Source organism: Trichosurus vulpecula, chromosome 7 (genome assembly GCF_011100635.1).
Source record: "Trichosurus vulpecula isolate mTriVul1 chromosome 7, mTriVul1.pri, whole genome shotgun sequence".
Taxonomy (NCBI): domain Eukaryota; kingdom Metazoa; phylum Chordata; class Mammalia; order Diprotodontia; family Phalangeridae; genus Trichosurus; species Trichosurus vulpecula.
The window spans coordinates 250,381,119-250,403,877 of NC_050579.1; the positions used below are offsets into that span (position 1 = coordinate 250,381,119).

The window sequence follows — 22,759 nt, forward strand, 5'->3', positions numbered from 1 at the left end:
ACACTCATTCTTAAAGGTTACGGTCCCCCTACTGTTTTGTATTCCAGAGTTTAACCAGTCTTAGACAGCGATCTCATTTGAAGAGATGTCCCAGTTACCCTCATGCAAACATGACTTTTGTTCCATATAACCTTTCCTTCAACCTTTGAGAAACCTCCTATTTCCTCAAGACCACATTCGTGTACTTTCCTTCAGCTGTATACTTCCTCTTTCTTTTTAATATTAATTCTTTCAGTTTGGAAGAATGATTACACATCATACTTCTTTCATCATGTTTCTTTTGTTTGTTTAGTATTTTATTTTTCCCCAAAACAATTTATAGCATTCATTTTTAAGACTTTGAGTTCCAAATTCTCTGCCTTCCTCCCTCCCCACTCCCCTCATTGAGAAGGCAAGTAATTCTATATAGGTTATATACATGTAGTCATGCAAAACATTTCCATAACAGTCATGTTGTGAAAGAAATCATAGACAAAAAAAACCTCAGGAAAAATAAAGTAAAAAAAAAGTGTGCTCCAACCTGTATTCGGACACCATCGGTTCTTTGTCTGGGGATGGATAACATTTTTCATCTTAAGTACTTCTGAGCTGTCTTGTGTCATTACATTGCTGAGAATAGATAAGTTATTAACAGCTGATCATCTTACAATATTGCTATTACTTTGTAGACAGTATATTTCTCTTTGCATCAGCTCATCTAAGTAGTTCCAAGTTTTTCTGAGAGCATCCTGTTCATCATTACTATAACATGATAATATTTCATCAAAATCACATACAATTTGTTCAGCCATTCCCCAGTTGATGGGCATCCCCTCAATTTCCAATTCTTTGCCACCAGAAAAGAGCTGCTATAAATATTTTTGTACAAATAGGTCCTTTTCCTTTTTGTTTTAAATCTCTTTTTGGATACAGACCTAGTAGTGGTATTGCTAGTTCAAAGGGTATGCATGTTTTCATAGCCCTTTGGGCATAGTTCCAAATTGCTCTAAAGAATGGTTGAATCAGTTCACAACTACATCAATGCCGCATTAATGTTTCATTTTCCCCACATTTACACCAAGATTTGTCATTTTCTTTTTCTGTATTATTAGACAAGGTGAAAGGAATGGCTGAACATACCTTATTAAGTCCTTTATGATCTCCCTTTCCTGTTTACCTTTTTATTCTTGAGCCTTGTATTTGCAAGTCAAATTTTTTATTCAGCTCTGATCTTTGCATCAAGAATGCTTGAAAGTTCTCTGCATTATTGAATACCCATTTTTCCCCAGCATATTATACTCAGTTTTGCTGGATAGGTGACTCTTAGTTCTTTTGCTCTCCATAATATCAGATTCCAAGCCCTCCAATCCTTTAATGTAGAAGGTACTAAATCTTGTGTTATCCTGTGGCTCCATGATACGTGGCTACATGCAATATTCTCTCCTTAACCTGGGGGCTCTGGAATTTGGCTATAATATTCCTGAGAAATTTAATTTTGGGATCTCTTTCAGGAGGTATTCGGTGGACTGTTTCAATTTCTATTTTATCCCATGGTTCTAGAACATCAGGGCAATTTTCTTTAATAATATTTTGAAAGCCTTTTGTGGGTTGGCAGGGAGTGAGGCGGCAGCACCATGAAGGCCTCGGGCACCCTGAGAGAGTATAAGGTAGTTGGACGCTGCCTGCCTACTCCCAAGAGTCCAGTGCCACCTCTTTATCGGATGCGGATCTTTGCTCCTAACCATGTTGTAGCAAAGTCCCGATTCTGGTACTTCGTTTCTCAGCTGAAAAAGATGAAGAAGTCTTCTGGAGAAATTGTATACTGTGGACAGGTCTTTGAAAAGTCCCCTCTTAGAGTGAAAAATTTTGGCATCTGGCTGCGCTACGATTCCAGGAGTGGGACCCACAACATGTACAGGGAGTACAGGGACCTGACCACCGCTGGTGCTGTCACTCAGTGCTACCGAGATATGGGAGCCCGTCACCGTGCCCGGGCTCACTCTATCCAGATCATGAAAATGGAAGAAATTCCTGCCAGCAAGTGCCACCGGCCCACAGTGAAGCAGTTTCACGATTCCAAAATCAAGTTCCCTCTGCCCCACAGAGTGCTACGGCGCCAGCACAAACCACGCTTTACTACCAAGAGACCCAACACCTTCTTCTAAGTACAGAGACAAGGAGGCACCTGTTTTATTTGACTCGTTTAAATAAATTTCTCAATTGGAAAAAAAAATAATAATAATATTTTGAAAGATGCTGACTAGGCTCTTTTTTTGATCATGGCTTTCAGGTAGTCCAATAACTTTTAAATTGTCTCTCCTGGGTAGTCAAAAGCAAACACTTTTGACAAGAGACAAGGTCAAGGGAGAAAAGTGAATAAAGGGAGACAGGATAGGATGGAGGGAAATATAATTAGTCTTTCACAACATGACTATTATGGAAGTGTTTTGCATAATGATACATGCATGGCCCATCTTGAATTGCTTGCTTTCTCAAGGAAGGTGGATGGGGAGGGAAGAAGGGAGAGAATTTGGAACTCAAAGTTATAAAAATAAATGTTTTTTTTTAAAGTTGTTTTTACATGCAACTGGGAAATAAGAAATACAGGCAATGGGGTATAGAAATATATCTTGCCCTACAAGAAAGTAAGGCAAAAGGGGATGAGGGTGGGGGAAGTGGGGTAATAGAAAGGAAGGTAGACTGGGGAAAGGGGCAATCAGAATTTTTGCCATCTTAGGGTGTGGGGAGGGTAGAAATGGGGAGAAAATTTGTAACTCAAAATCTTGCAGAAATCAATGTTGAAAACTAAAAATATTAAATAAAAGTAAATAAAAATCTAAAAAATATTATCTCTCCTGGATTTATTTTCCATGTCAGTTGTTTTTCTGATGAGGTATTTCACAATGTCTTTTATTTTATCATTCTTTTGGTTTTGTTTTATCAGTTTTTGATTTTTCATAAAATTATTAGTTCCCATTTGTTCAATTCTAATTTTTATGAAATTATTTTCTTCAATGAGCTTTTGTGCCTCTTTTTCCATTTGACCAATATTACTTTTTAAGTAGTTTTTTTTCAGTGAATTTTTGTGCCTCTTTTTTTCCATTTATCCAATTCTCCTTTTCAAGGCATTCTTCTCATTGGCTTCTTGTACCTCTTTTACTATTTGGCCTATTCTGTTTTTTAAGGCATTCTTTTTTAAGTTGTTATTTTCTTGAGTATTTTTTTGTGTCTCCTTTAACAAGCTGTTGACTCTTTTTTCATGATTTTCTTGCATCACTCTCGTTTCTCTTCCCAATTTTTCTTCTACCTCTCTTACTTGATTTTCAAAGTTGTTTCTGAGCTCTTCCATAGCCTGAGATCAATTCATATTTTTCTTGGAGATTTTTGATGTTGGAGCTTTGACTTTATTGTCTTCTTCTGAGTATTGATCTTCCTTGTCACCATAGTAACTTTCTGTGGTCAGATTTTTTCTGTTGTTTGCTCATTTTTCCAGTCTTTCTTGCTTTTTAACTCATTGTTAAAGTGGGGTTCTGCTTCCAGGGTGGAGGGTGTACTGTCCCAAGCTTCAAGGGTTTTGTGCAGCTGTTTTCAGAGATATTTCTAGGGACCTGTAAGTTTTCAGTTTTTCCAAGGTGGTAGGATCTAAAGAGAGGTGTTTACTACTCTCCCAGCCTGTGCTCTGGTCTGTGAGTGACCACAAGCACTCTTTTCTACCCCGGAATTGTGATGGGGGTCCCTGCTCTACTGTGGCTACAAACTTTTGTGTGCTAATCCCCTGGAACCACCATCCAGGACTGCAACCCAGATCTGAGTGTGGCCAAAGCAACAGAGTCCTGACAGTAAAATCACCCCTGTAATCTTCTGATCAGTTGTTTGACCCCCTTACTGTCTGTACATTGAGAGTTCTGGAAGCAGCCATTGCCACTGCTGATTCAGTGGTTTCCATGGCCTGCTCCTGGTTTTCTGAAGCCTGGTCTCTGCTGGCATGGCCTACACTGGACTGTGTTCCACCGTCACCCAGGTATGACAGATCTTTCCTGCCAATCATCTGAATTGTCTTTGGAAAATTATTTTACCCCATCCTTTTGTGGGTTCTCCCACTTCAGGAATTGTTTTATGGAATTGTTTAAATGTGTTTGGAGGGGTTTGGGGAAGAGCTCAGGTGAGTCACTGCTTTTTCTCAGCCCTCTTGGCTCTTCCCCCTACTACATCATATTTCACACTACTGTGTGTGTGTGTGTGTGTGTGTGTGTGTGTGTGTGTGTAAAACTGGTCTCTTTGACACTTGTCTCCAATTTAAAATGAGTAGTGTCTCCATAAATGACTTTAGGAGCAGTGAACCATATATCACTTGATATATACATTTTTCTAAAATGGCTATGCTCTGGGAGCCATCTTCTCAAAATATGCTCCTAATGAGATTAATTATTTATATCCACAGCCATCTCTTAAATGTATCTCCATTTACCTATACACAAGCAGCTCTGGAATGGTCCACTTTGTGGGTTTTTTTACACTATCTAAGCTACAATTATTTTAAAAATGCTAATGAGTACATTTTGATTTATGAAAACAACCACATCCCAAAAGCTCTTAAACCAGAGCCTAGCAAGTACATCCTTAGAAACAATTCAGAACACAACCACCCATTAGAGTGATTGTGACTGGTGGCCATCATTGTTCCTTTCCACTTTTGTATCTGAAGATTGTTAACCGAAGGAATGTGGCTTTTTCTTTGAATGAGTTAATAATCAATGTTGCCTTTTGCATTTGAGTTGAATTTTGTTCATTTTGCGCTGTTTTCATTTGAGCTGTTGTATACTTTCTGCATATTGTTCTTTCAACTCTGCATTTCATTAGTCTCCATAAATTTCCAGGTGTATTAGAATTCTTCATATTCAACCTTCTGATGCTATATTCATGTTTCTTAATATTGTTCAGACATTCCCCAGTCATTAGGCACAGGTTTTACTTCCATCTTTTTGGTATTACGAATAACATTGCTATGAATATTTTTGTATCTGTGAGTCTTTTATTGCTGAAATTAACCTCTTCGAGACATAAAACTATTATTAGGATCACTTGATCAAAAGATATTAACAATAAAATAACTTGTATTCTTCTAAAAATTGTTTTCTGTAATAGTTGTAAAACGATTCGTGGCTCTTCCATCAGTCTGTGAGAGTCCCTGTCTTCTCACAGTCCCCACAACACTCAATATTTCCATGTTTTACCATCTTTGCTAACATCCTTTTAATTTGCACTTTTCTGAGAATTGGTGATTTTCTTTTTTTTTTCTTTTTTTTCTCTTTTTTTACAGGGGGGAAGGCAGGGCAATTGGGGTTAAGTGACTTGCCTAAGGCCACACAGCTAGTAAGTGTGTCGAGTGTCTGAGGCCAGATTTGAACTTAGGTCCTCCTGACTTCAGGGCTGGTGCTCTACTCACTGTGCCACCTAGCTGCCCCATGATTTGGCGATTTTCAACAACTATTCAGATGGTTTTTAAGAGTTTGCATTACTTCTTTGCAAAACTTTATGTCAATATCCATGGGCTGCTTGTCCACTGGACAATTTCCCTTATTTTGTTTTAGATTTGGGATATTAAGGATCTACTCAAGATGTCTAAAACAAAGATTTTCTGGACAAGAACTACTATGGTAACTGGAAGACATTTTGTCAGAAAATCAAAGCCACTTATTAAGCACCAACTGTGTGTCAGGTATTTTTACTAGGTGCTTAGAAAGAGAAAAAAATGAAACTGTTCCTGCCCTCATTCTAAAAGGGCGATGCACACATATCCATGTGCAAGGGTATACAAAAGACATACTTTAATACAAGATAAATTCTAGAGGGAGAAGCTAGAGGGATCAAGGAACGCCACATGTGGAAGGTGGAGTTTGATTTGAGTTTCATTCAATCAATCAATAAACATTTATTAAGCACCTACTATGTGCCATATACTATGTTAAGTGCTGGAAATACAAAGAAAGATAAAAAAACAGTCCCTGCTCTCAAGGAGCTCACAGCTTAGTGGATTAGACAACATGCAAACAAGCTCTAGACAGAATAAATTGGAAATAATCCATTGAAGGAAGAGGGCAATCAAGAAAAGCTTATAGGAGAGATTTTAGCCAGGACCTATTTCAATACTAATTGGTATAGAAAATATAATCTATTCCAGTTTCCCAATCTGGACTGGTTTGCTCCTCCTTAGATAGCCTGCTGATCCTCCACTCCTGTGGGCTCACTATATCTGTGCCTGGCTTAGTTTGGACAGCTAATCAGCTTTATCCCTACTGCAGCTCAGAACTGCAAATGATCCAACAACCTTGGCCTTCCCCAATAGCAGAGATTACAAGCATGCACAACCACATCTAATGGATATATTAAATTCAGAATACCCAACACTAGATGGTTATGAGTGACTAGAGCTTAGGTGAGAGACCAAAATTAGATATACAGATCTGGGAATTGCCTACAGAGAGATGATAAATAAACTGATATTGTTACTAAGTAGGAGAGTGGGGGTGAGGGGTGGCAGGTACCTCAGACTTAGCCCCTTGGTGAAGAACAGAGTGGTCATTCAGTATGGTCCCTCTGGTTCCGATACCTGAAGGAAAAGTAATTGGAGACTCAGCCCCCATACAAAGAACAGGGCTTTAGTATGGTCCCATTGATCACAATCCTGGGGGAAGGAAGATGTGAGACTCTGGCAAAGAAAAGGAGGAGGGGCTCAGAATGTTCCAATCCAATTCCCCAAAGTTGGGGAATCTAAGACTCAAATCCCTGATACAGGGGCCATGGTGCTGTTGCTCTATCCAGGAGAAAAAATCTTGGGGCAAAATAAGGTCATGGGGTTGTCCCTCTAACTCAGGAAAGGGGATCTCAGAGCCAGACCTAGCAAGAAAATAACCCCAATAGCAGGACAACAGATAAAATTCATCAGGATTCTATAAGGATGCAACAATCTAGCTAGAAGTACAAAGAACTTCGACAATACAAAATCCCAAGCTAGGAAATAAGATGGAAAGAGTGATAAAAAATAAAAAGCTTTTATATGTCATAGATGTGTAAAACATAGATCCAAAAGAAGGGAATAACTAACACAGCCATAAGCAAGGCCTCAAAGACTAACACGGTTTCAGTTAGAATCCTCAGGAGATACAAGAGAGTGGGGGTTTTTGAGCCAAAATTATAGTATAAATAAAATAAAAGGGATAGAGGAAAGAATTTGAAGAGAAAGAGAACCATAAAGGCAAGACTTGGAAAGAAAATTAAAAACTTAGTATAAAACTTTACCCAAGTAACAGACCCCATGAAAATTATAATGGACAAAACAGAAGTTAATGACTTCATGAGACAACAAAGTATATTAAAATAAAGTCAAAAGATTGAAAAAAAAGAATAAAATGTAACATATCTTATCTCAAAAACATGTAACCTGGAAAACAGATCAAGGAGAGATCAATTAAGAATCATTGGACCAAATTGGACCAATTGAGGCTATGACCAAAAAAAGATCCTAATTATCATATTTCAAGAAGTCATGAAAGAAAACTTCCCAGATATACTAGAATAATGAAACAAAGTGAAAAATAGAAGGAATTCACAAAGTCATTTCCTGAAAGAAACACCCAAGTGAAGACTTCTGCAAACATCATAGCCCAAATCCAGAGCTTTCAGGTCACAGAAAAAAATACTAACAGTAGCCAGAAAGAAAGAATTCAAGTGCTGAGGTGTAATGGCAAGCAAAGTGGGATTTTTTGCTATTTTTTTTTCTTTTGGAGTTAAGTTTCTGTAACACATTAATTGCTTAATGGAATAGGACCTGCTTTGAGCTCTGGCCCAGCTTAGAGCTGTGGTGCATCCTGATTGACGTGGAGCCCAGTGTGGAAGGAGTTTGCCAAAAAAGGGAAAAGGAGCAGGAAAGGTGGAGCAGAGCTGAGAGGAAGTTGGTGAGAGCAGTCAGAGCCGGGAAAGAGAGAGCTGGCACAGGAACTAGCATGAGTGGGCAGAAGGAGGAATTTGCCTGGGGGAACTTGCTTGTGGGGAGGCCTAACAGAAAGAATGTTTGGCATCTTGGTGCTCCCTCTGTGGATCTGTGTTAATTTCTCAGACAGAAGTCCTGTCTGTTGGTCTGTGTTAATCTCTCAGACAGAAGCCCTGTCTGTTGGTCTGTGTTAATCTCTCAGACAGAAGCCCTGTCTGTTGGTCTGTGTTAATCTCTCAGACAGAAGCCCTGTCTGTTGGTCTGTGTTAATCTCTCAGACAGAAGCCCTGTCTGTTGGTCTTTATGAGTGAATTGAGCTGAGGGGAGGAGACCCACTCATCAGAAGGAGGCTTAGCTTAAGCCCCTTTTAAGAGCTGTTAAAGTGAATTGAGATGATGGTGCTGGTGATGTGTGTAAATATTGTTGTAGCCCCCTTAAGTTTTGTTTTCCCAGAAACAGAAACTGCAGGCAGAAGCCCCTGGAGCCTATTGGAGTGGAGCAGTCCCCATGAGCTGAGATGAGAAGCAGGAGTGGAGAGCTGCCTGCATGCGAACCTGGGCAAGAGCTGGGAGCAGTCGGCCCACAGAGAAGGAGCCATGGGACTTGGAAGTCAACCTTGAGTTAAGATGAAAGAGGACTCTACTTGGAAATTCTGTATTGACTGAGGACATTATAATTTACTGTGACCTAGGGGTGGATGATGTGGCATTTTCTGCTACCCCTTAAGGATGTATTGTGCTAGGGAAGACTTTAAGCCAGGACCCACTGCTGTGTAAAGAAGTATTATGGGGAATGCTACTGAATGCAATGATATATGTTATATGCCATAATGACATATTGAGTGATATGATGTGTATATATATATACATACGTATATTAGATGATATGTTTTGCTTAAGGATGTTGTTATGTTATGCTTTATTGAACAAAGTTTAGTTTATTGTTGAATAGAGAGTTCATTATACTATGCGATTAAACCCTTGAAATTACTCACAGCAGCAGTCCTCAGATGTGCTGCTGTGATTGCCGTTACATGAGGAACCATAGTCAGGATCACACAAGATATAGTAGCTACTATGAAGAAGTGGAGAGCACAGAATTAGCTATTCAAAAGAGCAAAAGACAAAGGTATAAAATACAAACTCAAACTCATCAGAAGGATATTTAAAGTCCTTCTTAGTATGGATCCAGCCTGCCTTTCCACACATGTCTTGTATTACTCCCCTTTACACACCTTGCATTCCAGTTGCCTTAAGACAAAAATAAAAGAAATTCTTAGAGAATGGTCCCAGTGGCCCCCAGGAGTGTACTCTCCCCCAGGGTTCCCTCCCTCCTTTAGAAAGAGCTGAACAACAACAATAATAAAAACCCATTACCCCAAACCATGACTAGGTAAAATAAATAAATAAATTCTCACTGTCAGAATTCATGGGTTTCCCTTAGTTTGAGCCATGAGGTCCTCAAACCCTGTCTACTTGCCTAGCATAAAGAGAGACTTCTTGGAACCCTGTGCTACACTTTACCCAGTTCAGACCAGCTGACTCCTTTAAGAGTGACAGCAAAGAATTGGAAATCAAGGGGATGCCCATCAATTGGGTGGTGGTTGAATCAGTTGTGGTATATGAATGTAATGGAATACTACTATGCTATAAGAAACAGGGAAGATACGGACATCATAATAACCTGGAAAAACCTATACTATATAATGCTGAGTGAGGAGCAGAACTAGAAGAATATTATTCACAACCACAGATATATTGATTCTGCGATGACTAACCTTGATACACTTCGTTCTTCTCAGAAATACAAAGTTCAAAGACAACTCCAAAGGACCCATGATGGAGAGAACTACCCAGAGAATGGAGTCTGAATGCAGATTGAAGCAAACTATTTGCTCTCCTTTTTTTCTCTTTCGTTTTTGTTTTTTGGTCTTGTTTCTTCTTTCTCATGTTTCATTCCAATGATCATAATTCTTCTTTACAACTTGACTATTGTGTAAATAAGTTTAGTGAGGAGTTACATGTAAAATCGTATATTGGATTCCATGCTGCCTTGGGGAGGGAGGAGGGAAGGGAGGGGAAGAAAATCTGGAACTCAAAATCCTGAGTGTTGTAAACTAAAAATAAAAATCTTAATTAAAAAAAGAGTCACTGATCATTGGTCTTCTAGAAAATCCTGCCCTCTTCTCTACCTCCTCTACTCCTTTGACAGGTAAACCTGGCAGCTCAATACATTTGTTTTCCCTTTTGTTCATACAGCTCTCCAACTTCCCCACTGAGCTATACGCAATAAAACACACACACACACACTTATGTGTATATGTATATGCATGTATATATATATATATATATATATATATATATATATATATATATATATATATATATATATATATATATACTGGTCTGATGCCTCTCTCATTCTGGAGCAAGTCCAAAGACACTGGCCAAAGTGGTCTCCTTGCCGTTCCCCACACCCAATGGAGATTGCATGTCATACCTCTCAAAGGCTGGCTATTACTTATGCCTCCCTCCTAACCTTCACCTTTCAGAATCTTAGTTTCCCTCAAACATAACTTTCTATGGAAAATCTTTTTCTGATAGCCTTAGTTTTTAATGCTGATTTTCTCCTCAAATTATCATAGACTTACTTATCTGTGTAGAAAGTAAACTCCTTATGATCTGGGCTGCTTTTCTTTTCCAATTATTCCCATCAGAACCTAGCACAGTAACTTGTACATAATAGGCACTTTATAAATGTTTATTTTTTAAAAATTGAATTGATTTGAAAAACCACAAACATTATTTCATTAATAAAAATTCATTTGAATGCATAACTTTAACAAAGTGATGAAGGACCTGTGTTTTTGTCAGCATAGGGAACTATATCCACAAACGTAACTCACAACCTTGGAGTTGTCTGACATATATAAAGATTATGGGACTTGTCCAGGGTCACACAACCAGTAAGTATTGGAACAGAGCTTTGAACACTAGTCTGCCTGATTCTAGGCCCAGAACACTATATATTATACCTCACTGCTTCTTAATTTTAACCAACAAATTCTTAAAACATCTACATACTTCTTTTCCAGTTTAGTTTTCTTCTGTGCATTTTTGTGGGGGTGGTGATACTATTTTTAGCATTTTTTTATCCTTGTTTTATAGAGGCATGACCAATGTATATATTATCATTTTTATATTTCTTTTTTCTCTCTGCATCATTTCATCTAAATATTTCCCTATTTCTTTGTACTGTTAGCAGTTGTCATTTTTATGGCTCGTTAAGATTCTATCATGTTACATATACATTTTTTCCAGTTATTTCCTAGTCATTGGACATTTGGACTGTTTCTAGTTTTTCTTATTATAAGTAAAGCCACTGTGAATGCTTTTGTACAGAGCAGTTTTGTTTCCCTTTTTTTAATAACACCCTTTGTATATAGTTCTGATTGTGGGATCACAAAGTCAGAGTACATGACCTCTTGTGTAATACTTCTTACGATATTGCCATTTTCCATTTAAAAAAAGCCCTACCAATTCACAGTTTCATCCACAGTATGTAGGTGTTCCTGTCTCTACATAACCCTGCCAGCATTGAATCTTACCATGTTTAATTAAGTAACTTCAGATCATCTGAATCAACATTCCACTGATTTATCAGAGTCTAAACAGCTTTCCCGGGGATTACTGGCCATTCATTCGTGTTGGCTTTTTCTACAATTGTCTCTCGTTAGCCTTTGAATTTCTACTGTGTAGACCACATTACAAACTCACATCAACTGCTCTTACATTTTCTATGTCACATTTGTGGGAGGTATGTTTATTGCCATTTTCCTGACCTGTTTCTTTCCTTTTTTCAAATGCTGGATGTATTGCTTTTTTCTGTTTCACAAATATCCATTATTTTAAAATAACAAGTGAAATCTAGGTTTTTGTCTCATGCCTTCTATTTAAATAGCTAGTTTTCCCAAGTTGTGATAAATATGCCATTTATTAACCAGGAATAATCCATATTTTAAAACAAATAAGAGCCTGTTTAAAGTTTACCATTTTACATATGCTTCATTTTAAAAGTTTTGGTTCATCTAAATGTTTGGTTTCTATAATGACTAACATTTATAATTTTTGAAAAGATAATTCAAAAGAATTAACAAGACTCTATAACTTCACAAGTACAGGATAGGGGGAGGCATGACCAGATAGCAGTTCATATGGATTTGACACTTTTACAGGGATTTGGGAGTTTTTATGTTGCATGTATTTTTATTTTTCTAAACATTTGCCAATTCCATTTTAATCTGATTCAGCTACACTTCTGGAGTTTTATAGGGCACTGGCTATGCGTCTGATACCTTGCCTTAAAGCATTGAAAATTCTTGAAAATAGCAAAAGGGAAAAAGGAGGCAGAGATAAATTTTCAGAATAAAGGAAACAAAATAATTTCATAGAACTACAGAATTTAAACTACAACTTGTGATATAGATTAGCTCTGCCTAACAAATAGGCCAGGAAAAGTAGGAGACCTGAAGCTAGAGCATGGCAAGTGTCTGTGTACATAGCTGTATTTATGCACAGTACATGTATATGACAATGATTGAGGGCCTGAAGTTATTTAATTGTAGAAGAAAACTAGCTATTCCCTATCTTTGGCTCCTACTCTTTATTGATGGGGTCTCTTTTTTTAATTAGTCTTTTCAGAAGAACAAGCAGGCCTGCCTCTCAATTGCCCTCTGCCTATCTTTGCCCTTCACCGGGACTTTTTTTTAAAGATTAATTTATTTATTTTTTGTTTTTCAACATTCATTTCCACAAGATTTTGAGTTACAAATTTTCTGCCCCTCTCTCCCCTCCCTCCCACCCCAAGATGATATGTATTCTGATTGCCCCTTTCCCCAGTCTACCCTCCCTTCTATCACCCACTCCTCCCCCCATCCCCTTTCCCATTACTTTCTTGTAGAGCAAGATAGATTTCTATACCTCACTGCCTGTATATCTTATTTCCCAGTTGCATGTAAATACAGTTTTTAACATTTGTTTTTAGAACTTTGAGTTCCAAATTCTCTTTTGGAGTTTTTATAACATAAAATCAGACAAATTGGATGCAGTAGCCAAAAGAAATGAATATTTTCCTAGATTGCTTTAAGAGAGGCATGTAGGAGATGTATGAACAGTGGTGTAGTGGTAAATGTTTAACAACTGGCTCTCTGAGGGAAAAGAAAAACACACGCAGGATACACTTTTAAGTTTATTCTTCATTGTTAACATTTTCTTTATCATTCTCTTAAGTCTAGACAATCTGCAAACCAAAACTCAAGCCCTGATTTGTAGCATTTGCTGATTTCTTGAGATGTAAATGCTCACGCTGAAAATTTAACATTTGGGATTCAAGCTGGTTCCAGCATACCTCTGCCTATAGGTGTACCATACTCTTTCCTGGTTAGTCCACAGAGAGTTTAACGTTTTTCATTCTAAGTGCCATATCTTGGGAAGGACAGTGACAAACTGGAGTTTTTCCACAGAAGGGAGAACCTGCTAGTTAAAGAAACTGAGAATTATTGGCCTGGAGAAGGACCCCTTCATTAGGGGGGATACAATGGCAATGATTGATCATCTCAACCCAAGGATTCTTTATACCATATATAAATTTAAGCTACAGGTTGTTACTTTTTCCATAAGGAGACTGATTTTGGTTCTTTCTGAACTTCAGCCCTTGCTTACACTGTGCTTTATTGAAATAACTCAAGGAGCAGAAGAGAAACAGGGAAAAGGATGTAGATTATGCCTATTTGTGATCCTGGGCGTGGGCCCAGAGAAACCAAAACCAGCTCCCAAGAAGGAATGAAACAACCCTAATGACATTCCCATATATACTATATTAGTTCATGCTAGTACTTGATTGTACTGCTTCAAGCTCAGGCAGTGAATGAGCCCCTACATTCCTAGTAATTATGTCTTCCATTGATGTAAGAAAATCTGGGTTATCATAATTGAGAAAACAGAATACATGAGTGTCATCTGTTAAAACAAAAATCTAGGCATATTATGAACAATTAGGAGTCAGGTTAGACACGTGGACTGTTTAGTGTGGACTCCACTGTGTAGAGCAGGGCCATGTGACAAGGATGACAGTTGGAGTTAGAATCAGTCAGGAAGAACCTATCCCTGAGGACTGGGGCCAGGTTCGGTCAGAGAGGGCACATCGTGCCTAACTGATATTGGCGGGGCCCTTAAGCTGAAGTAAATAATTGGGCTGGTGTGATTAATCACTCAAACACCAGTGGGGAAATACAGCTGGGGACTTGGTGGGGACCAACATGTCTGAATGTCAGAAAATTAGGGCCAAAGAGATAGTCTGAGGAAATGAATACATGATTCAATAGATACATAAGTTTCCATTCATTGTAGTTCTGCTCTAAATGGGAATTCTCATGGATTCAACAAAGTAATTTAATTTTGTTTGTAAACCAACAATTTTTTCTTTTGGTTATAAATTAAGAGTCTGAATCAGGATTTGTCACAGTTGAGAATTCAGTCTGCCTGCCAGTGAAGTTTGTTAGACTATTAGCCTTACACTCTTGAATGGCTGGTAGCATCTCATCCCTGATGACAGCAAAATGAGACACGAAGTGCAAATTCTAGCTAGGATCATAAGATTATAAGTTTAGAGCTCGAAAGAGCCTTTGAGATCATCTACTCCAACCTCCTCATTTTATAGATGGAGAAACTGAGACCTAGATGGGTGAAATGACTTGCCCAAGAACACACAGATAGGAAATGACAGAGGTGGGTCCTCTCTACTCAAAATCCAGTCTTCTAGATGCCAAAATCTCACTTGGCTTTAATCACAAATCTGTCGCACGCACACACATACACAAATCCCTCGAAGTTAAGGAGAATCTCTAAATCCTGAGAGTTGGAGAGACTTCAGGAATTTATTTAGTCCAGCCAGTACCTGAATGGGAATTCCCTCAAATCCTGATAACCAAATCCTAATGATCTGGCTGTGATATTATTCAGTTATCCAACTTCACATAACACTGTGAGACAGTAAAGTTGGATTTGGGAATTCCCTCACATCCTGATAACCGAACCCCAATGTCAAGCTATGAAACTGGCTGTGATATTATTGAGTTATCCAACCCCATATAACATTGTGAGACAGGAAATTTAGATTTGGTTTGGGGACCTGGCCCTTTGAATGGTATGGACTCTTCAGTCCGAGCTCCATTATGTAAAGGGTATATGACAGTGTTTGCGGAAAGAATGACAGTTGGAGTTTGATCTGGCATCATCCCCTGAAGATGGGGCTAGTTATTGTCTGAGAGGACACATTCTGATTAATAATTGGGAAATTCCAATGGTTTTGTTTATATGTGGATATAAACAAGTAGTTTATCTTTCTTTTGTTAATTTGAAGCAGTCTTGAGTCAGGATTTATATCTCAGTGCTGTTCTTCCATCCCTGAGTTTACTAGACTGGTACCCTCTTGTCCTTGATGGTAGAAATATGAAGAAGGAGGTACAACTCCTAGCCGAGGTGATAAAGCCTAATCTAGCTTTTCCCTCATGTCCCCCAAAGCCAAAATAAAAGAATAGGGTTATGTCCTACACAGTCAAGCCCTGGAAAAGAGCAAAACCAAGGGTGGAAATTTCAATTCGATTTGCCAAGTATTTGCCTCTGACCTATCAGATCTTGGCATTATATCCCCATCAAACCACATCCTACAGGTATCCATTTTAGCTCATGATTTTCTTTTGGCCATGGCTTGCTTTCTTAAGTGGCTTCAATCACTTGTGGAAAGTTGGGTTTTAAAAAAAATCCTTCTGCATTGAATTTTATTTAGGCTTCACAACTTGGCCAGTGAGTGAATCCCTGCTTCAATCCCATTTCAAGAGGGAAATTCTTCTCATGAGACTGATTTCTTATGTTAAGGTAACTGAATACCTTTCCAGGGTAAGCCTTAAGCACAGGCATGGATTGGTACTTATAGAATCCTGGCAGTCACACAAGAGTTAAGATTTGAGGGTCTAACAGCAGGTTTTCCCCAAATTCCCAAGTCTGCACTGAGTCTAATGTCTCACCCGTTAGTTTCAGAATGATGGCCTTTTAATATGCAATGTAGCTGTTTGGCTGTCATTACATTACATTGGCTGTCATTACTACATGGCTTTATAACATATTAATATATGTCATTAATATGTTGGGCTGGACCTGTGATTATTTCATGGGGATGGAGAATCCTCTAGTGAAGGAACTCCTTCCATATTGCAGATTTGCACCTATTTAGCATAATGTATAGTCTTAGAGAGTTTCTTGGGGCACTAAGAGGTTGTGACTCACCTTCACACAGCCAGTATGTGTCAGAGGCAGGATTTAAACTTATTTCTTCCTTACTCTGAGGCCAGCCCAATCTCTATCCACTATACCATGCTTACTCTCAGCATTGGAATTAAGGAAAATTAGGCTCTCAGATCCTAATCAAAGTGACAGTTTAGTTGGAGGTGTGGGTGAGGGGATGGATAGATTTTTCTTTCTAGACATATGGCCAAAACTCTCAAATACCTGGCTATTATATACTGAAGACAAACTTCATAAATAAAATGATAAAAACCATATTGACCAAAAAAGAAGGCTGAACCACCAAAAGAACATTTCATGTTTATGGCTAGAAAGGAGGAACAGACAAAAATATCAATATTTTTCAAATTAGTTTAGCAACATAGCACATTGTCGATTAAAATTTCAAAGGACTACCTCATAGAAATACATAAAATAGTCAAAGACAGTCAAATTTCTATGGGAAAACAAACAAGGAAAACTATGAATTATGGGGAGGAGGGGGCTTGAATATGTGCAAACAGAAAGGGGAATTGTCCTACGAGATATAAATCATATTCAAATAAATTTAAAATATATGTAAAACATATTTCAGTTTTCTGCATTGCTAACTGATTGTTGGATGTCTCCTTTTCAGCATCTCAAACTCAACATGTTCAAAATGGAACTGATCCTCTTTTCCCCTAATGTATCCTCAAAACCCCTGTTTTCTGTAGAAGGCACTACTATCCCCATAGTCACCCACCTTGGGTACATAACAAGTTATCTTTGACTCTGCTCTCTCCTCATCCTATATCACCAATCAACTACAGAGATGAGTTTAACCTCCATCATGTGTCATGTATCTGTTCTGTCTCTCCATTCACCTAGTCATCAACATAATGTTCTCTTTACCTCACACTTGGACTAATAAGTCTCTCTACTTTTAGTGTTTTTATTTCTCCAATTCATTCTTCATACAGTTGCCAAAACAATATTATAAGACATAGCTCTGGTCATGGTACTCCCCTACTCAGAAACCCTCAATGGCTCCTTATTACCACTAGGAAACAAACACCTCAGGCTGACATTTAAGGTCCTCCATAATCTCACTTCAGCTTGCCTTTCCAGTAGGTTTAGTAGGTATTTTCCCCTAAAGAGCATTGTTTTTGTCTGTTCATTCAGATGAAACTATCTTTGAAGCATAAATGTTATTTTTCCTCATTGAGGTTATCCTGTCAGGTATTAAGTGAAAATTGGAAAAGACGCACCACAGAGGAGTTGAGAATCCCAGTGTAGGGCACGTGGCCACATCTTTCTTTGGCTTTCTTAGATGTTGAAGAACAATTTTGTTATCCTTGTAGTTGAACTCAATCATAAGCCTGGGATAGTTTCTTTCTTCCCCAAGGGCCTGACCATGATTAGCAGTTATAAAAGCTAATGACAGACAGATAAAGATACCCTCATACACTAAGTCTGAGATCCCACCATCAGCAGTGTGCAAAATCATCATTGCTGTCTTGAACAAGAAACATTTGTTGAGTACTTTCTGTACACAGGGCACCATACCCAACACAACCTTGTTGAGGAGGCAGGACATGCACATAAAAAAATTGAACAACACTAGGAAGGAACACATGGGCAGTCTGAGGAGACTTCATGGAAAAGGCGAGACTTGAGCTGTGTCTCAAAGGAAGGGTAGGACTGAGAAGAGTAAAAAGTGAGGCCGAGGGACATTGCAGTTAGGGGGAATAGTGGGAGCCATGACAAGGACTCAGAAACATGTATGTTCTGTTCCCACAATGACAATTGATCTAATTTAATGGGAACAAAGAATGTATAGCTATGAACTTGCGCAGTTATGAACCTTGTCTTTCATGGGATGCTTTCTCAACTCTCAACTCTTTACGGGGTACCTTTGCACTGCTGTGTTTTTTCTTCTGTCCCAAGAAGTTATTTCCTATTGAAGAAATGCCAGGTTCCCCATGAGATGGGCACTATAACAAGGAGCATGGGCAGTCATTTATAGAGTGTGATTTCATGGGTGATGGAAAGGCACTCTCTGCTCTTCCCAATACTTCACTATATGTTCTGGGAATTTCTTCAACAGGACTCAGTTTTTCCCTTTCCCCTTGATGCCCTGCTCACCATCCCTCCAATGAGAAAGAAGCCTTAAAGTAGAAATAGCTTTGGAGAATTCATATACCCTGATATCAAATCATTTACCCCAAAAGCAGGTTTTGATAGAGGAATTGGGGAGGGAATATGAGATGAAGAGGGACCTCTCACAATCAGGAACTAAGGAAAGAAATCAAGTTACGCAGAGAATCCCTATGGTAATCTCTATCCTACGAGACTGACCTATATATCTCTGCTGTCTGTGGTCTCAGCATGGCCTAGCCATTAAGCACCCTGCTGAGTAGCCTATACTCACCTATTTGAAAGGGGTGGCCAGCCACACTCACCTCCTCTGCAAATAGACAGCATCTCTATCCCAGGAACTTTGAGGCAATAGATTAACACAAAGGAATGGAAATTTGCAAAGGCCAGTAAATTCCAGCACCTGCTAGAAAACTTGAGTCAAGACTTATCCAAGTCATAAGTGGGCTTTAGTCAGATCCTGCTACCACATCAACCAAAACTGTCCCCCATACTTCACTTTGTTTAGCTTTTTGCTTGCTCGGCTCTAGTTCTGTGGGTCACCAGGACCATACCTTATGGTTCCGGGTGAAGGAACAATATGAAGGAGCTTAAAAATAATAGCTAAGAAATGGATCAAGAGTAATAAGATGCTTCCTTTTTCAACCTAGATTTAATTGGGGCAGGGGGATGTTTTATGGGACTACTCAAAAAATAGATATTTTCTGGGAGTAATTGCTGAGTTTCCTTAAGTAGAGGGATTGGGCCTGGCCTTTAAGTGTTCCTAATATGGTTTACAACACTGGGAAACAGGTCTGAATTCTTGGCTTCCCAAATTTCTCTCAACCAATTCTTTCTAGAAATATTAGTCTCCCTTATATGATCACACTGTACTCAGTGATCTTCTTGCCAATCCTAGAAATCCTGCAGAAGGGTCTGTTGTTTCATATATACACTCTCCTAAGAAATGATTGGATCAGTCCACACCATAAGATCAAATTTGTAGTCAACATGAGCCTACGTAGTAGCCTATAGGGGATTTTTTTTGAGACTTAAGGCAGACCCCCCCCCCCATCATTCTCTCTATTCTTTTCCTCTTCCTTCCCTTCCTCCAAAGGCAGGAAGGAGCCTCCATTTCCTTATTCAAGCACCATACTGTACAGGAAACTGAGGGCAATTTCAACATACTTCAGGAGGCAGGCACATTCTGTTCCATGGGACTGGATGTATTACAATGTTTGAAGTATGTGCGTATCCCCACTGTGGCCAACATTATAATGTCTTGTCTTCACATATGTCAGGAAGAAGATCTTGAGGGCCTTTCAAAATCTGGAAAAATGTGTTCTAGTAGGGGTGGTAGCAAGCCTGCTTCATTATCCAATACCCTCTGGTCAAAGGGACCCCTTGTCTTGCACACATAATGCCAGGTAGATAGGGATGCGAAGCCAAAAGATCTCCTTTACCCAACAGCCACAATCCTCTCATGTCCTCTGGGGTACCCTTTTTCAACATTCCTCCAAAATTTCAAATCTTGAAATAGTTTCCTTCTTCTATACCTTCATTCTCCTTATCATCTCTCTTTCTTTCCTCCATCCTCTCTTTTTTAAGTAAAGCCTCCTTCCTCAGTTTAGTTACTATAAACAAAGACCAAAATCAAAAATGTCCTTTCTAAGAATCCTGCAGATCCTGGTCCTTTAAGTTCTGCCACATAACTTCTATAACTTGGGTGCAAAGAGACCGATTTATTAAGAGGGGTGTTAGCATGCTAACACTACTGGGCCTCCCAAGGTGTTACTGTGGGTCTTGCCTTATTATTTCTCTTCTGAGAAAAGTGGGGCTCCCTCCTGTGACTTTAGGCCCTGGTGCAGTATTTTCCCCTTGGAACAATAGCTGTATTCTCTTATCTCATAGTGAGATTTATTACAGACCCCATTAGTTCTCATTTAATAAATAGCTTCTGCTCTTGTAACACTTGACAGTTGAACAAAGCTCTGTTCACAACAATGCTAAGAGTTTGGTTCAAGTATAATCCCCATGAGGAAGCAGTAGTGAGGAGAAGAAGCTGAGGGGTCACCCCACAGGGGTGACGTTATTTTAAGCTCATGGAAATGTGGATAGAAAGTCACTGAGCAGGAACTTGAATCTGAGTCTTTTAATTCAGCACACAGTTCTATTTCTATCAAACCAAGCTGTCCTTGCCTTTCTCACAAAATAATAACATGCACTCATATAGTGGGTTAAGGTTTACAAAGCATTTTCCTTGCTATGACCCTGGGAGGCAGGTAGCTATGAGAATTATTCATCCTATTTTACACATGAGGAAACTGAGAGTGAAAAGTTCAATGATTATTTGCTCATAATCACAGTATGATAAAGGGCCTCAAGTCCGTACCAAACAAGGAATGTTTAAAGGAGATGAAGATATTTGTTCTGGAGAAGAACAGAATTGAGGTGAGGGTTGGGGAGGAGCGCATAATAGCCGTCTTGAAGTATTTGAAGGACCATATTGTAGAAGAGGGATTAGTCTTGCTCTGTCTGGCCCCAGAGGCCAGAACTAAGAAGAATGGGCAGAAGTGATGAGGAGACAAATTTAGGCTTGATGTAAGGAAAACATTCCTAGTTGTTCAGGCCATCCAGAGATAGGATGAGCAGCCCTACTGAGGGATGGGATCTCTCTTACCTGAGGTCTTTGAGCAAAAGCGGATGATCGCTTGTGGAGTAATGGAGTAAGAGAATTCTTGTTTAGGTACAGGCTGAACTTTTTATTCCACTGAGGCCCCTTCCAATACTGACAATGAATGATTCTGTGACTCCTTGAGGATTTTCAGTGTACTCACTACCTAAGGTAAAATTGGAAAATGAAGACACCAACCAGCTAAAACGTGTGAATAACTGAATTCCCGCAAGGATAGAGGGTTCAGTAATATCGGCCCAAATTCCTAATTGGGTTTTTAAGGTCTAGGATGACTGACAGGGGAATTGCAGAGGGAATCGAGATATTATCTTCCACCATGGAACATAGCATGGGTCCCATACTGTTTCTCCTACATTCTTCTCCTAGTTAAGGATGCAAAACAGGGGCTGCATAAACAAACACTCCTTGACTTTATGAAAGACATTCCCAGGCTGTCATGTCATAGGGAACCAGGCCAGAGGAGTGCTAGGAAATGACATTGGTCCTTTGCTGAGGACAGACAAACGCAAACAAAAGAGCAAAGATGTGACCAACTCACCTCACTAGCTGGGAGATTTCAAACCTCAAAGACAGTGTTTTTGTTGGTGATTTGAGGGAATTCCAGTGTAAGAACCTGTCCAGTAATGGAAGTTTAGGCAGCAGCTGGTAACCTGACCACCTGTCAAAGATGCTGTTAAAGGATTTCAGGAATTTGGAAGGATATTGGCCTGGATGACCTGCCAAATCCTTCTGCCTTTAAAATTCTATCTTTTTCTGAATTGGGAATGTGAGAGAGGACACCAAAAAAAGAAAGAAAACAAGTAAATAACTCTCTTCATTAAGTAATGACACATTGGGTTTATTGTCTAACCTCACATAGATTTCATTATGCTAAGCTCTATGGAAGATACAAAGAGAGGATGAACACTTCTCCTCAAGTGAAAGACTTACAGCCCCAGTGGGAAGATGCTCTAACTAACTCACTAACTGGGTTCCTTCCGTGAGCAAGGAACATTGTTCTGTGAAGTCGCACTGCAGATCTGGAGTGTCCCTATCAAAGCTGGGATATTGGCAGATCATTATACTCATGACATTAATTATATCACCCCTGATGATTTCTCCTAGGCTCTCCTGTCTGCTTTTATGCTTCACAGAACAAAAACAATCCAATTTTCTTCCAGGGAGGGCAGAAATTTAGCTTTGGGACTTGCTGGCAAATAGTTTGAGGCTCTATTGGAAGGCAGCGCCTTCCTGGAAATGTCCCAAGGATCCCAGGAACAAGAAAAAGCCTTTGAAGGATTGTGTTCAGGAGCAACTCAGAGAAAACCTGTGGCCTCACATTCCTCCTATCTCCTCTAAATATCCTTCTGATGATGTGCATAGGGTCATGGCAGATTATGACCCAAACCAATGATGCTCTTTGGACACACACTCCCCTGGAGCCAGCTCCCCAACTCCAGAGAAAACCAGGCTTCCCTGTTCTTCCTTTATGTAAAACCTTTTAGTCTGATCCTTCATTCCCTGCTTTCTTTTCTCATCAAGGGGTGGTAGTGAATCTTCTTCCTCAGCAGGTTGAAAATGCCTCCTGATACTTGCAGAAACATCATAGTTTCAGTCCTTCAACTTCATACACTCCCTGTCCCTAGATAACTCAAACCC

General features: G+C 39.2%; 1 protein-coding gene across 1 annotated transcript; it reads left to right on the forward strand.

The window, feature by feature from the left end:
- Window positions 1–1,613: 1,613 nt before the first annotated feature.
- Window positions 1,614–2,172, forward strand: LOC118857340 (60S ribosomal protein L18a-like). The gene has a single exon (XM_036768025.1). The coding sequence runs from the start codon at window positions 1,614–1,616 to the stop codon at window positions 2,142–2,144; it is 531 nt and encodes a 176-aa protein (XP_036623920.1). The 3' UTR covers window positions 2,145–2,172.
- The last annotated feature ends 20,587 nt before the right edge of the window (window positions 2,173–22,759 follow it).

Coding starts and splice junctions, on each gene's coding strand:
- LOC118857340 (XM_036768025.1), top strand. CDS start 1,614: ATGAAGGCCTCGGGCACCCTGAGAGAGTATAAGGTAGTTGGACGCTGC.